Source organism: Martes martes (assembly GCF_963455335.1).
Source record: "Martes martes genome assembly, chromosome: 7".
NCBI lineage: Eukaryota > Metazoa > Chordata > Mammalia > Carnivora > Mustelidae > Martes > Martes martes.
This window is the reverse complement of record NC_137894.1, coordinates 85,468,531-85,481,761: the sequence shown is the minus strand read 5'-3', so window position 1 is coordinate 85,481,761 and position 13,231 is coordinate 85,468,531. Positions and strand designations below refer to the sequence as shown.

Sequence of the window (13,231 nt, the reverse complement as noted above, 5' to 3'; positions counted from 1 at the left end):
TGTGACTTGAAAGGCACTGTTCCTTCACATAGGGAGCTGCCACGTGTTTCAGTTAGAGCCCAGAGACCGAATTATTTCAGGATTCTCTATTTATATAGTCACGGGCCCATGAAAGACTATAATTCTCTTTAGGGCTGTACAGGAAATCCAGTTAGCTTCTTTCTAACCCCTGTTGTTGCTTATTTTCTAATTCTAATAGTTTAAAGAAAAATTAAAAGCAGGCAACATGAGTAAATTCTAAATTTGAACTCAATGGGGTTCTAACTGCCACTTAATTTAATAAATTTAATGAGGAAGAAGTTGAGTTTGTTAACATCATGATTCTTTTGTCACTCTGTGATAAAGCACTGTACATTTTCCTGCAGAGTTAAAAAAAAAACCAACAGCACACGAATAATCTCCATTCGTGGATGAAAGAATAGTGCAATAAACTGTCCTGTTTTTGCCCCCAAAACAAGCAATGGTAGATAACTTAGCTCCATCTCAAAGATCAATTAAAATACTGTATGGACTTAGAAAAATTTACACTTTCCTACAAAATTTTCACAATTCAATTGCTACTTGCCTATTTCATCCTGTTCCAGGCACAGTCATCTTCTACTGGCCTCTCACCTATTCTATCTAAAAAAAAAGAAGAAATTTTTCCCATAGCCAAATATATCAATCTTAGTTTTATTCATAATTTCATATAATTAGAAGTGACTGCTATGCCATAACTATTTCAAATTATCTTTTAAATAAAACAGTAGGTAACCAAAATGGCCAGTTTTCTTTTTTCCACATCCTTATATTTTTACATTATAGTTTTATTGAATATTGGGTTCCCCTCCCTCCCAACAAAAATTCAAGTGATAATCTAGATAAAGATATCAAAAAATAATACTTAACATGTCTGATGACTTCTTGCCTTTCAGAGTCATGCTAGCACGTGTTAATTTTCAAGCCAAAAGTGTCCCAGCCCACGAGACAGACTTAGCCATTTCTATAGCTTAAATAGAGTTCAGTTATTCAGTCACAACATCAAAAAGTGTTGACAATATGAATCTAAAAGTACGCATGAACAATTTCCTCTTTTTTTATTGAAAACAGTTTGCATTATTTGTAGAGAAACAAAAATCATGCCTTGATTAATGTAATTTTAAAATATCAAACTCTTATTAGAGCGAACTATACATTTGATTCCTGGTATTTAGACTTAATATTCTTTAATACTGACAAAGATTATGTGAATGCATAGGAGGAAGACTATACACTCTCATGTCTGAGCTCTCATCAGTTTAGAAATAAATTCTATATTGAAAAATGCATGTATTTGAAGTTTTGACCTAACACAGTGGATTAAGGTTTAGACAATATTTACTTTGCTGCATTTTGATTCAGAAAGGGCCGTATGCGAAGATATGACCTATAATGGTTTCTCTGTAAAAAGATTTATATTCAATACAGTGAGATATAAAATAGTTACAAAATAAGCTGCAACTTTATAGCTACTCACTGGTAAAAGTCTGTAGTTAATACATTTGGATAAATAACTCAAGTCAGCAGCAAAGTGGTTAAACATTTGTGATTTGATTTTATCTCAGCTTGGAATGTGGTTGGAGTGTCCCACTTCTAACAACTGTTTGCTAAGTTAAGGCTTTAGTGTTTACACAGTGTTGAATGAAGCAGCCTGGTCACCAGATGTGATTGCTTCCCCAGACTGTCGTTTTTTCAGTCAGATCACTGTCCTCATGGTCCCTGTCCCAACCTTCTTCCTCAGGACGTCCACCAGCCTTTCCAACCTAAGTCGGGGGCAGGAGGGCAGGAAGGGGAAAAAAAGAATACAAAAAGTGCAGTTATTGTCAGGAATGCTTTGGCTGAAAAAGAACAGTTATTTGCCTCTGACCAAGCAGTGCTGGTAGTCACGTTAAGAGACAAAGCATTACTGTCAGCAAGACACACTGGTGCAGAGTGCCAAGTATCTGAGGTTAAAAAAACAGTAACAACACAAACTTTAACCTAGATCTTCAGATTATGTCAGCTTTAGAAGCTACACGAAAAATATAACATTCTTATTTCAATACATTTACCTGCTTGCGTTAAGGTTGCAAATGAATCATTTACTATGCAATGAGAAGATGGCACTTGAAATGCAGAGCAGTTCAAACTGATTTTTACCTGAGAAGTACCTATTTCAGTACAGAAATACCATTGCTCTTACACCTGTTACTTAGCTACATAAGTGACACACTGGTATGTTACACAATTCTGACACATTACATTTCTTCCTTCCTCATAAAGTCAGCTGATGAAAATAATTAGGAATTAGCTAGCTGGAAAAAACCTTGTAGCGGCATGAAAACAATTTAAATATACACAAATGATTTGATGCTAATAAAACCAGACTTTCTGTACTACATTTAAAAGAAGTTTCTATCTGAGTAACATAAACAGGCAAGGAGTCTATAGTTTCTAGTCAAAGATATGTGATTTTTTTTTAGTTGATTAAAAACCCATGAATTATATTGAAAATAAAGTCAAAAGTTCAGAAGTCCATTTTGTAGTGTTCTTAGGCTACTCTACGGGTGGGAGATGACATTCATGTGGATCAGTGAGATTTTGCTTGACAAGAGATGATGGAATCCGACCATTTTTTTTACTGAAAACATAAAACCTCAACAAAAAAATCCCGTTTGATGTTACACACAGAGAAATCTTCCAGTTTTTATATACACAATCTTCCTCCTGAAAGACTGGTGAGCAGCATAGTCTAGTCTGCTCCAGCTTGCCTCATTTATATGGATCCATGCATGAGGGTCCTTTGCAAATAAACACAGCACAGAGCTAGACACTAAAGGAATGAGCGTATTCTTAGCGTCATACACACTGGTTTACATGGCTAATAAACTGCATGCAACACTGAACGCTAACTCAAGTTTATTGGATGATTTTGTGTATGCTGAGTTCTGTTACCAGAAAACAAGAAGATGAAACAAAATAATTCAGTGCATCAAAAATCTTTGCTTTGAGTAATGGTAGTTGTTAGAATAGCTTCAGCTACTAAATAAGAAGATTCACTAGACAATTCACGATGTTCACAGGTCAGTCTGTATTAGTTGGATTTTCCCTAATGACAAAAGCTAGTGCTATCTTATATACTCTGAAAATGTTGATTTATAGGATTACATAAATTCTTTTTTTTTTTAAAATATTTTATTTATTTATTTGACAGAGAGAGATCGCAAGCAGGCAGAGAGACAGGCAGAGAGAGGAGAGGAGGAAGCAGGCTCCCCGCTGAGCAGAGAGCCTGATGCGGGGCTCGATCCCAGGACTCTGAGATCATGACCTGAGCCGAAGGCAGAGGCTTAACCCGCTGAGCCACCCAGGCACCCCAGGATTACATAAATTCTTTAAGACAAAGTTTCGCTGACCTAAATTTTGGAGGAGGGGCAAGAAATATATCAGTCTGAAAATTTAAATGTATTTTTAAAATATGATCATCACCTCAATTAACTGTTAAAAAAGGACTCCTAAAGGAAATATTGACAGGCTATTTAAGAGCATTTTTTTTTTTTGCATACGTTGTCAAAAAGCCAGAAAATTTACTTTCAAGTTGGTTAGTTTTATCCCAGCACCATGGTATCACTTATACTACAATAAAAACAAAAACAAAAACAAAAACAACCCTTCTTCATAATGTCAAAGTAAGCTGTACTCTGCAGAGTTACTATTATTACTACGAATTCAGAATCAATGGAACCCCAAATTACCGAGATGAATCGGTGTGCCTCTTTTGACTTCTGCTTCACTAATAGGCTCACCTACTTTAGTTTCCTTTTTATACATTAGGACATACTTCCATTTAGAACTTTTATATCTTGCTAAGGTAAGAGGTTAGAAGGAAATACTTAAATATCACATCTTGCGCTCTCTTTCCTATGTTTCAACAATTACGAGATCAACCACATTCTCCGTTTATCCAGGTTGAATGATGTATGAAAATTTGATCTCAGAAATGAAAAAAATGTCAATTACTTGGTTCTGTAAAAGCTTACTGACTTCTGAAACACAATGAAGCACCTATTCCTTCCTGTAAGGAATGGAATACACCTGCCAAACGTGGACGGTGCCAACAGGAAGGGAGCTGTGTACGGCTGTTGAAGCACCTTGCAGGATTCGCCCGTAGGCAATTCTTTACCATCCAAATCGACACTAGCCTTTAAAAAATTATGTAGCTTACTAAATTGGTTCCAACTGCTTTACATGTTGCTCAACGATAATTTCCCAAGGGCTTCATTAAATCGGAAAGGGGTTAGAGCTGGGAGTAGGATCTCTCCATTTTAAATATGAAGAAACTGAAGCACAGTAAACCCTTCTACGGGACCTGCAGTAAAACAGTAACACCTCTGGGCCTGGTTTCCTTGTTCGGAGTTCAAAGCTACTTCCAAGAGGGCTTTGGGTCACTGGGAGAGCCACAGGTTTCAGACCATAGTTTAATGGATTATTGAGCTTCATTAAAAATTTTCTGAAGTTCTTACTGAAGTCAAATTGGGAAGGCATTTGTCAGTGTATTTCTTTTTTTTTTTTTAAGATTTTATTTATTTATTTGACAGACAGAGATCACAAGTAGGCAGAGAGGTAGGCAGAGAGAGAGAGAGGGAAGCAGGCTCCCTGCTGAGCAGAGAGCCCAACATGGAACTCGATCCCAGGACCCTGAGATCATGACCTGAGCCGAAGGCAGTGGCTTAACCCACTGAGTCACCCAGGCGCCCTGTCAGTGTATTTCACCTGCTATTTTAGTAACACATTAAGAAAGTAAAGTAATGACAGTGCACAGAATAAGAAATAATTGTTACAAACTAATTTTTGCTATAGTACAATTTCTATATAAACTTAAGAAATATACTTAAAGCTGTATTTTAGAAAACTTATTTTTTCAATTAACATTATTTTTATATTTTCTATTTAGATAATATACATGTACTACAATGGAATATGTACTTTTCCAATAGGTAGATGAACATAGTTATTTACCAATTTTCCTAATCAGTGTACTTATATTTTTCACTCTTAATGAATAATGTGATCTATTTAAAGTAATTTTTTTTAAATTATTTCTTAAAATCAATTAATTAATTTAATTTTTTAGGAAAGAGATTGCATGAGTGGAGTGGGGGAGGGGTGGAGGGAGAGGGGGAGAGAAAATCTTAAGCAGGCTCCAGACCCAGTGTGGAGCCTGATGTGGGACTCGATCTCCCCACCCTGAGATGATAACCTGCTGAAATCAAGAGTGGGATGCTTAACTGAGCTGCCCAGGAGCCCCATACGGTAAGTAATTCTTAATACTGACCGTGTGCCAGGAATTATGAGAAGTAAATTATGCACATACTTAATTTTCATGATAACTCCATGGAGTAGACATCATTGGCTGACAAAACCAAAACACAGAGACAGTAATTTGATCAAAGCCCCACTTTTAGTGAGTTTTGGAGCTAGGACGTGATACTAAATCTAATTACAACCTCCCTGATCTTTCTGATGTGCTATACTGTTTCCAAAAGCACTACAACATTTAAGGCTTATTTCTAAATTTTGGTGGGCTTGAATTACTCTTACTAATTTTACATATATATATATATATATATTTTTCCCCCCCAACAGAAAGGAGTGAAACAGAACAAATTCCTCATCACCAACAGAACTGTACCAAAGAAGTTTCACTGTAGGTTCCACTTATGAGAGTAATTTTTATATCTGTTAATGTGAGAGTGGAAATTCTTCTTGGCTTGACAATTTTCACTCCAGAAAAATGATACCTGCTATTTTAGGCAATGAGGTTATCCCATCAAACATATTTGCCTTTAAAATGTTTTTGTTCAAGGAGAAAGAAATAGGGAAATCCAAGAGAGATAGATAACAACCTCCATCCAGCAGAGGAGATAGAAAAACCACTTGAAATGTGGGGTTACCATTAGTATCAAAGATCTTGCTTGCTCTCAACCATGGCAGCAGGGTGAGAAAAAGACTTGAAATGTAGTTTTTTCTTTTAGGATTATGGCTGTTCTTCCTCTACTGGTCATTTTAATGTGAATTTATTTTATCATCTTTTTCTTTATGCTTTCCATACTTTCCTCAAAAAAAATGTTATTTGTTTCCTTGATTCCACCTATATGCTTATTACTTCCAAATACATAGCCCCCATCCCAAAACTCCCTTCTGAGTTTCAGACTCACATACCCAACCGCCTTCGAGACATCTCCTTTTGCTTATTGCACTGGCATATGACACTTAGCATATCTAAAACAAAATTAATTTTGCTTCCCATCAATGTTTCAGTATTTATCTTGATTAATGTTGTCTTTCATGAAGTTGAAAAAATTTAGAAAAACTTTGTCCATTTTATGTATGTATGTATGTATGTACTTTTCTCATTTCAGTGTGGACCTGTGAAAACTTTGTGATGAAACCACTAATGCAGACAGTAGGAAGCAATGAATAGGTTTTAACTCATTTAGTAACATCATTTGCACTTTAGGAAGATTACACAGGCAAGAATGTAGGGATGGGATGGAGGCAGGTTACCCTATAGGTAGGAAGCCCAGATAGTTCCTGATTAAAATAATCCTAGTGAGCACAACATGAGAATGTATTTAAGGCCATACAACTGTGCACTTAATAATGGCTAAAATGGTAAAATTTTATGTTATGAAGATTGGCCATAATAAAAAAAAATACCCTTGTGAAATTTGAAGCCTTGAACTAGAACTGCAGCAGTGCAAATGGAAAGAAGGGGATAAGTTTGAAAGATATCTAGGATACGGAATCCAAAGGACTTAGTGACTTTTGATGGTAGGGTGGGGAGAAATGGGGTGGGCAAGGATGTCTGGTTTTGGTTATTAAATGGATAGTGGTAACCAAGACAGTGTAGAGCAAGATTAGAAGAATTTGGTGTGTGTGAGTTCAGCTTAGTACATATAAATTTGAGGTGCTGGTAGGACATATGAATGGGAATGTTAAGTAGATACCTGGATGTAAGAGTCTGTGTTAAAGAGAGAATTCCAGATTTATGATATGGATTTCAGTTCAATCAATAAGTACTTGCTTGGTAACTCCTATGTACCAGGTATTGTTCTAGACATTGATTATTCAAAAAACAGGACATGGCCCCTGCTTATAACATAAGCTGGGGAAGTAGATCTTTACATGGGTAACTCAAATAAGTTATTAGTAAATGCTGTAATAAAAGGATAAACACAGATATTAAACAGAACCTAGTTTGGGTGGGGGAGGATAAGGGAAGGCATATGAAGTCTTCCTGATTTTGTTTGAGTTAAGTATTGAAGAATAAGAAGGAAACAGACATCTTGAGAAGGGTGGGAGTGGAGAGGGGGAAGGATGGGCATTAAAGACAGAGGAAATAATATCTGTGAAGGCACAGAATTATGAAAAGCATGATATGGGTCAAGTCCTATCGGGAGTAAGTTTTCTCAGGATCATGAAGTAAGCGGTGGAGAAGGGTAGGAAATGAGGCTGAAGAGGTGGGTCATGACTAGATTGCTCTAGGTTGTAACTGAAGCCATGGGAGTATATGGAAATGCTTAGAAAGAGAAATAAAAAAGAAGAGAGGTGGGAATAAGAAAGAAACGAAATGAAAACAAATATTTAGAGTAAAGAGATTGGCAAAAGAATTTGAGGAAATAGGGAGTAAAAGATGAATCAAGAACAGGTAATTGTTACAGAATCCAAAGAGCATTTGAAGAAGGCAGTGATCAACAGGGTTAAGTACTTACACAAGATCAAAGTGAAAAGTCCCCATTTGATTTGGGAATTGGGAAAAATGACAACTTTTGGGGTCAGTTTTAATGGCATGATGGAAGTAGGAGGAAGCCTGAGAGGAATGTGAAAATTGAAGGCCAGGGGTGCCTGGGTGGCTCAGTCGGTTAAAGCATCTGACTCTTGGTTTTGGCTCAGGTCATGACCTCAGGGTCATGGGATCATAAGCACAACTTATAACATTATCTTAAAAAATACGACTGAACAACTTTTCTTGGAGATTAAGGGGAAAGAGGTGGGAAGAATACAGCTGTGGATAATTTAGGTATGGAGGAAGTTAACCAATAGAACTTAAGTCTGCTAGATTCAACTTTCCCCATGGAGTAGGAGGCAGAGTTCTCTGCTGAAAGCAAGGGTAAAGAAAAAAGGTAGAGGAAGATACTGAAGTTTAATGTGACAAGAAAGGGAGGTGACTTGGAATATATAAAAGAAATACTAGGTGAGATTAATGATAGAGCTACAGCTAGAGACTACAAATTTGTAGGAGGTACTGGTCATCATAGTAGTATGACTTTTGTTTTCCACATCAGGTCTACACTTTGGGGATAAATTTGGGGAGGACAAGTAATAGAAGTAATTGAGAGTTTATGACTTGTAAGGCAAAACAAGAGTATAACAAGACTGTGTCCTTGAGAGAAAGTGATTAAACTTAGAATTGAGATTGGGTAGAGAAGAAAGTGAGTCTGTAAGAGGTTGTTAGTTCAGGGGGAAAAAAAAAAATGAAAGGAGCAAGGGACCAGATGTCTTGATTTGTGCTGAAGCTAAAAAGCATGAGTAGTTGGAATAAGTCTGTGGTTATTGTGAAAGAGGTAACTTTGATCTTAGGATTTCAGATGTAGAAAATGCTGCCTACATCCATTGTGGCTGAAGTGGATAAGAGATAAAAGTCATTAGCATTCAAGAGACAAAAGAATAGGGTACATTACTGACATGGATATTGAAGTTTCTTAGCATGAATGTAGAAGCTGGAGTAGAGAGGAAGACACTGAGTCAGATGCCTGAAATATATTTTAAGGGAATATCACTGATCAGATCAGTAGATAGCACTAAAGAGGAGAGACAGTGGGTGAGAAAGCTGGATGGTGTAAATCTCAAAGGAGGGAGGGTTTTTACATCAATGCAGGTCTGAAAGCAGCAAAGGGGAACCAGAAGAACTCTCCTTCATAGAATCTGGGTATGGGAAAAAGACTGGTGTTCAGTGGGCTGCCAGAAAACAAGTGTCCTCAGTAAATTCAAGTTTCAGGTAGAATGTGTGTGTGAAACACTCAGTGTAGAAGTGGATAGATGCGAGGTAGTAACAATGGAAAGAAGGTTCCAGAAAGGAGAATGAAAAGAGCTAAGATAAGAGGAATAAAAAGAAGGAGAGAAAGATAGGGAGGGAAGAAACACAGAGCTATGAAAGAGAATAGCTGATGGTCGGAGTGTGCCCGCTCTCCTGTGTATAAATTGTAACTGATAAAGTAAGAAGTTCTTGCTCCGTTTTAGCCACAAAATGTAACCAAGGAATACAGATTAAGATACACTGATGCTAATAAAAATGGACATATACACATGTATTTGTGAATATAGAGAGACATGGTCATATAAATATGGATCATCAATTTAGCTTTTCTTCACAAAAGAACACATAAGAAATAAGTAAATAGCCTATGAGGAAAGAATGAAGTTGAAAAAAAGGACTATTTACATTTGAAATACAATGAAGAAAGTTTGTAAGTGAAAAGGTGAGGATAGGAGTAGATAGGAGAGCGGGTTGAAAAATCGTGGTGAAGAAGGTAATAATAAGACTTGGTAGACAGTAGTAAGAATGGGTAATTAAATAATTATATGGTCAAAATCATTCCTTATTTTAATTGGAAACTGCCTCCTTGAATCTTTCACTCATCTACCCAGACCTACCCTTTAAGTTGTTACCCTACTTGATTTCCGTAGGAGGTGCTGTCAAAATGTTAAGAGAGCTGTCATGTCCTTACGGTATTTTATTTACACTTCCAGTCTTCAAATGGCTGGTATCTTAAAGTTAGTAGATGACTCACTATTATTCATATTTTTTGTGCATGTTCTCTAGTATGTCCAGTGTCTTTAAAAATATTGGCTCTGGGTGCCTGGGTGGCCTGGTTGGTTGAATGTTCAACTCTTCATTTCAGCTTGGGTAGTGACCTGAGTGTCATGGGATCAAGTCCCATGTCAGGCTCCACACTCAGTAGACTCTCTGCTTGAGATTCTCTCTCCTTCTGCTTCCCCCCTCCACACTCTTTCTAAAATAAATAAATAAAATCTTTAAAAAATTTGCCCCTATATAATAACCCAGTTTAAGCATTATAGAGGGAAGTTGGACTGATATCTTCCTTGATTTAGACTTTTACTTCTGTTTCACTATCCCTGCTTATACTAACACTCTGACACTAATACTAATATCACTAATACCTAGCCTGCTTTGTCTCCCATGCCAAGCCAAGTGTCTCCTATTTTGGACATATACAATTAATATTTCTTCTCCATTTATTGCTGTACAATAAACCACACAAAACTTGGTGGCTTAAAACTGCGGCTATTTTATTTAATTTTGTCAACTTGGAATTGGAGTAGCTGGGTAATTCTGCTAGCCTTTCCTGGCATCACTCATTCAACTGTAGTCAGTTGGGGTGGGGTGGTCATGTGCCTGACAGGTAGTGCTGACTTCTGCTAGGACTCTCTTTCTGTGGTATCTCATTCTCAAACAGATAAGCCCAGACTTATTTACCTAGTGACCACATCAGTAAGAGGGGGATGCTGAAATCACTACGGCCTCTTGAGGCCTTGTTTAGAAGTTGTACATCACTTGGTTTATTTTATTGTTTAAAGGGAGTCACAGGCCAGCCCATATTTAGAGGGTGGGGGAAAAATCCCACCTTTTGACAGGAGCAGTTGCCAAAAATTCATGGTCATTTTTTTTTTAAATATTTTATTTATTTATTTATTTGTCAGAGAGAGAGAGAGAGAGAGAACAAGCAGGTAGAGGTGGAGAGAGAAGCAGGCTCCCTTGAGCCAGGAGCCTGATGTGGGACTCGATCCCAGGACCCTAGGATCATGACCTGAGCCTAAGGCAGCAGCTTAACCAACTGAGCCACCCAGGCGTCCCAAATTTTTTTTTTTTAAGATTTTATTTATTTATTTGACAGAGAGAGATCACAAGTAGGCAGAGAGGGAGGCAGAGAGAGTGAGAGGGAAGCAGGCTCCCTGCTGAGCAGAGAGCCCGATGCGGGACTCGATCCCAGGACCCTGAGATCATGACCTGAGCTGAAGGCAGCGGCTTAAACCACTGAGCCACCCAGGCGCCCCTTCATGGTCATTTTTATTGCACAATATGGATCTTAAGCGGAAGATTCTATGTTTATCCACATCAGACTTCATCTTGGCAAATTTATTTATTTATTATGTATGTATTTATTTATTTGGCAGAGAAAGCAACACAAGCAGGGGGAGCGACACGCAGAGGGAAAGGGAGAAGTAAGCTCCCTGCTGGGCAGAGAGTCCAATGTGGGGCTTGATCCCAGGACACTGGGATCAAGATCTGAGCTGAAGGCAGATGCTTAATGGTTGAGCCACCCAGGCGCCCCTTGAGTTTATTGCTTTTTGTACTTATGGTACTTTAACTTAGGTATTAAAAAATGTTGAACAAAAAGGTACTGAAACTCTTAGAGATATCCCTACATGTCATAATATATATTCCTATTCAATTAGCATGAATTATCTGAAACAGAGAATTGCTAATTGCGCAGTCACTTTTCGATCCACAAAGATATTTTGAGATAGTCTGTCAAATGACTGTTAAAATTAAGATATATTAGAGTTCTTCCTCCTTACCTACCAGTTGTAGAGGTTAATTCCTGAGATGCAGTTAGACTTGCAAAGACCCAGTATATGGTAACTGGGATCAGCCTGGCTGTCAGAGCATAAGCTCCTAGTGGGTATACCACGAAGTGACTCGGTGGGTCTGCAGCTACGGTACCTGGACTGGCCATAGGGAGGCATCCAAAAGTACTGCTAACTATTTCAATTAAGTACCTAAAGGGCTTAATTTGGGCTTTAACAGATATCCACATAGGTCTACTTGATGATCTGTGGCATGGAAACAGTTTCTGGGCTGTGATGATATTTGGCAAATAAGATGAGTTTGTAGACCACTGCTTGCTTAGGTTGATATCATGCCTAGTATGGTCCACAGCACATAGCACTTACTGTATTTTTAAATTTAATTTTGAGGGTTGGTCTACCTGTGTTTCAACATTTAAGATATGCTTACCGAAAAACTTCACTGAAAAGTCCATGAGTCATTCTTTATTAAAAGCAAATAATGAATTCCAAAATATTACCAACTTAAAAACACTATGATGGTATTATGCATTTTGCCTTACCAAAAAAGTCAATCTTTTTTTTTCAACAGGTTCACTATTAAACAGATGTGGACCTGGAAATAGATCTTGTTTTTTATAAAATTAAAAGCTTAAAACATTTTTGTATTCTTGTTAGCAAATTCAGTGTTAATAATAAATTGTGATTAATTTGGAAATGGGCATCATAATTTAACAGGAACAGGATATTATAACATTAACAGTTAAAATAAGATTTCAAATGTAATTATACTAGAGAGAATGAGGGGAAAAAATTGATACTGGCAGGAATGTACTAGCCGAAGTAATTATACTCAGGACAATTTACTGAAGGAAAGAAGTTATAGGACAATTATTTACTATTTAAATTTATACAAAATATTTTGAAAAGGACATCACAATATGTCATTATAACTAGATAATAAATAGGAATTCTAGATGAGCACCAGTTTTAAGATTTTATTTATTTATTTTAAAGATTTATTTATTTGAGAGAGCACACAGAGGAAGAGCGAGAAGCAGATGCCCTGCTGAGCAAGAAGCCAGACATGGGGCTCAACCCCAGTACCCTAGGATCATGACCTGAGCCAAAGGCAGATACTTAACTGGCTGAGCCCCTGGGTGTGCCGTGATTTTAATTATAAAAACAGATTTAAAAGACATTAGTCTTTTTCTTAGAAAATATTACCAATGCAAATGACTAGGGAAACTTTTAAAAAATCTTGACAAAAGGTTGTGTTAAAAATCAGCCTGGGGGCCCCTGGGTGACTCAGTCAGTTGAGCAGCTGACTCTTGATTTGGGCTCAGGTCACGATCTCAGGGTGGTGGAACGGAGCCCTGCCTAGGGCTCTGTGCTCAGAGGGAGTCTGCTTCTTTCCTGCTCCCTCTGCCCACCCCCCCTCAGTCACCCCACCCTCTCAAATAACTAACTAACTAACTAACTAACTAACTAAATCTTTAAAAACAAAAATCTCAGCTTGGTTAACATGTCATTGATAAGTTTACATGGATATGCTGTGACAATTAGAATCAAGCATTTGTCTCCC

At 37.4% G+C, this 13,231-nt stretch overlaps 1 protein-coding gene across 1 annotated transcript in view; it reads right to left on the bottom strand.

Moving 5' to 3' along the window:
• Positions 1–661: 661 nt before the first annotated feature.
• The window catches only part of MIPOL1 (mirror-image polydactyly 1), a 273,459-nt gene continuing 260,889 nt past the window's right edge, over positions 662–13,231 (bottom strand). Inside the window, exon 12 of the mRNA XM_080809163.1 lies at positions 662–1,781. Coding sequence (XP_080665289.1) covers positions 1,715–1,781 — 67 coding nt within the window. The 3' untranslated portion in view covers positions 662–1,714. The remainder of the gene's footprint in view (positions 1,782–13,231) is intronic.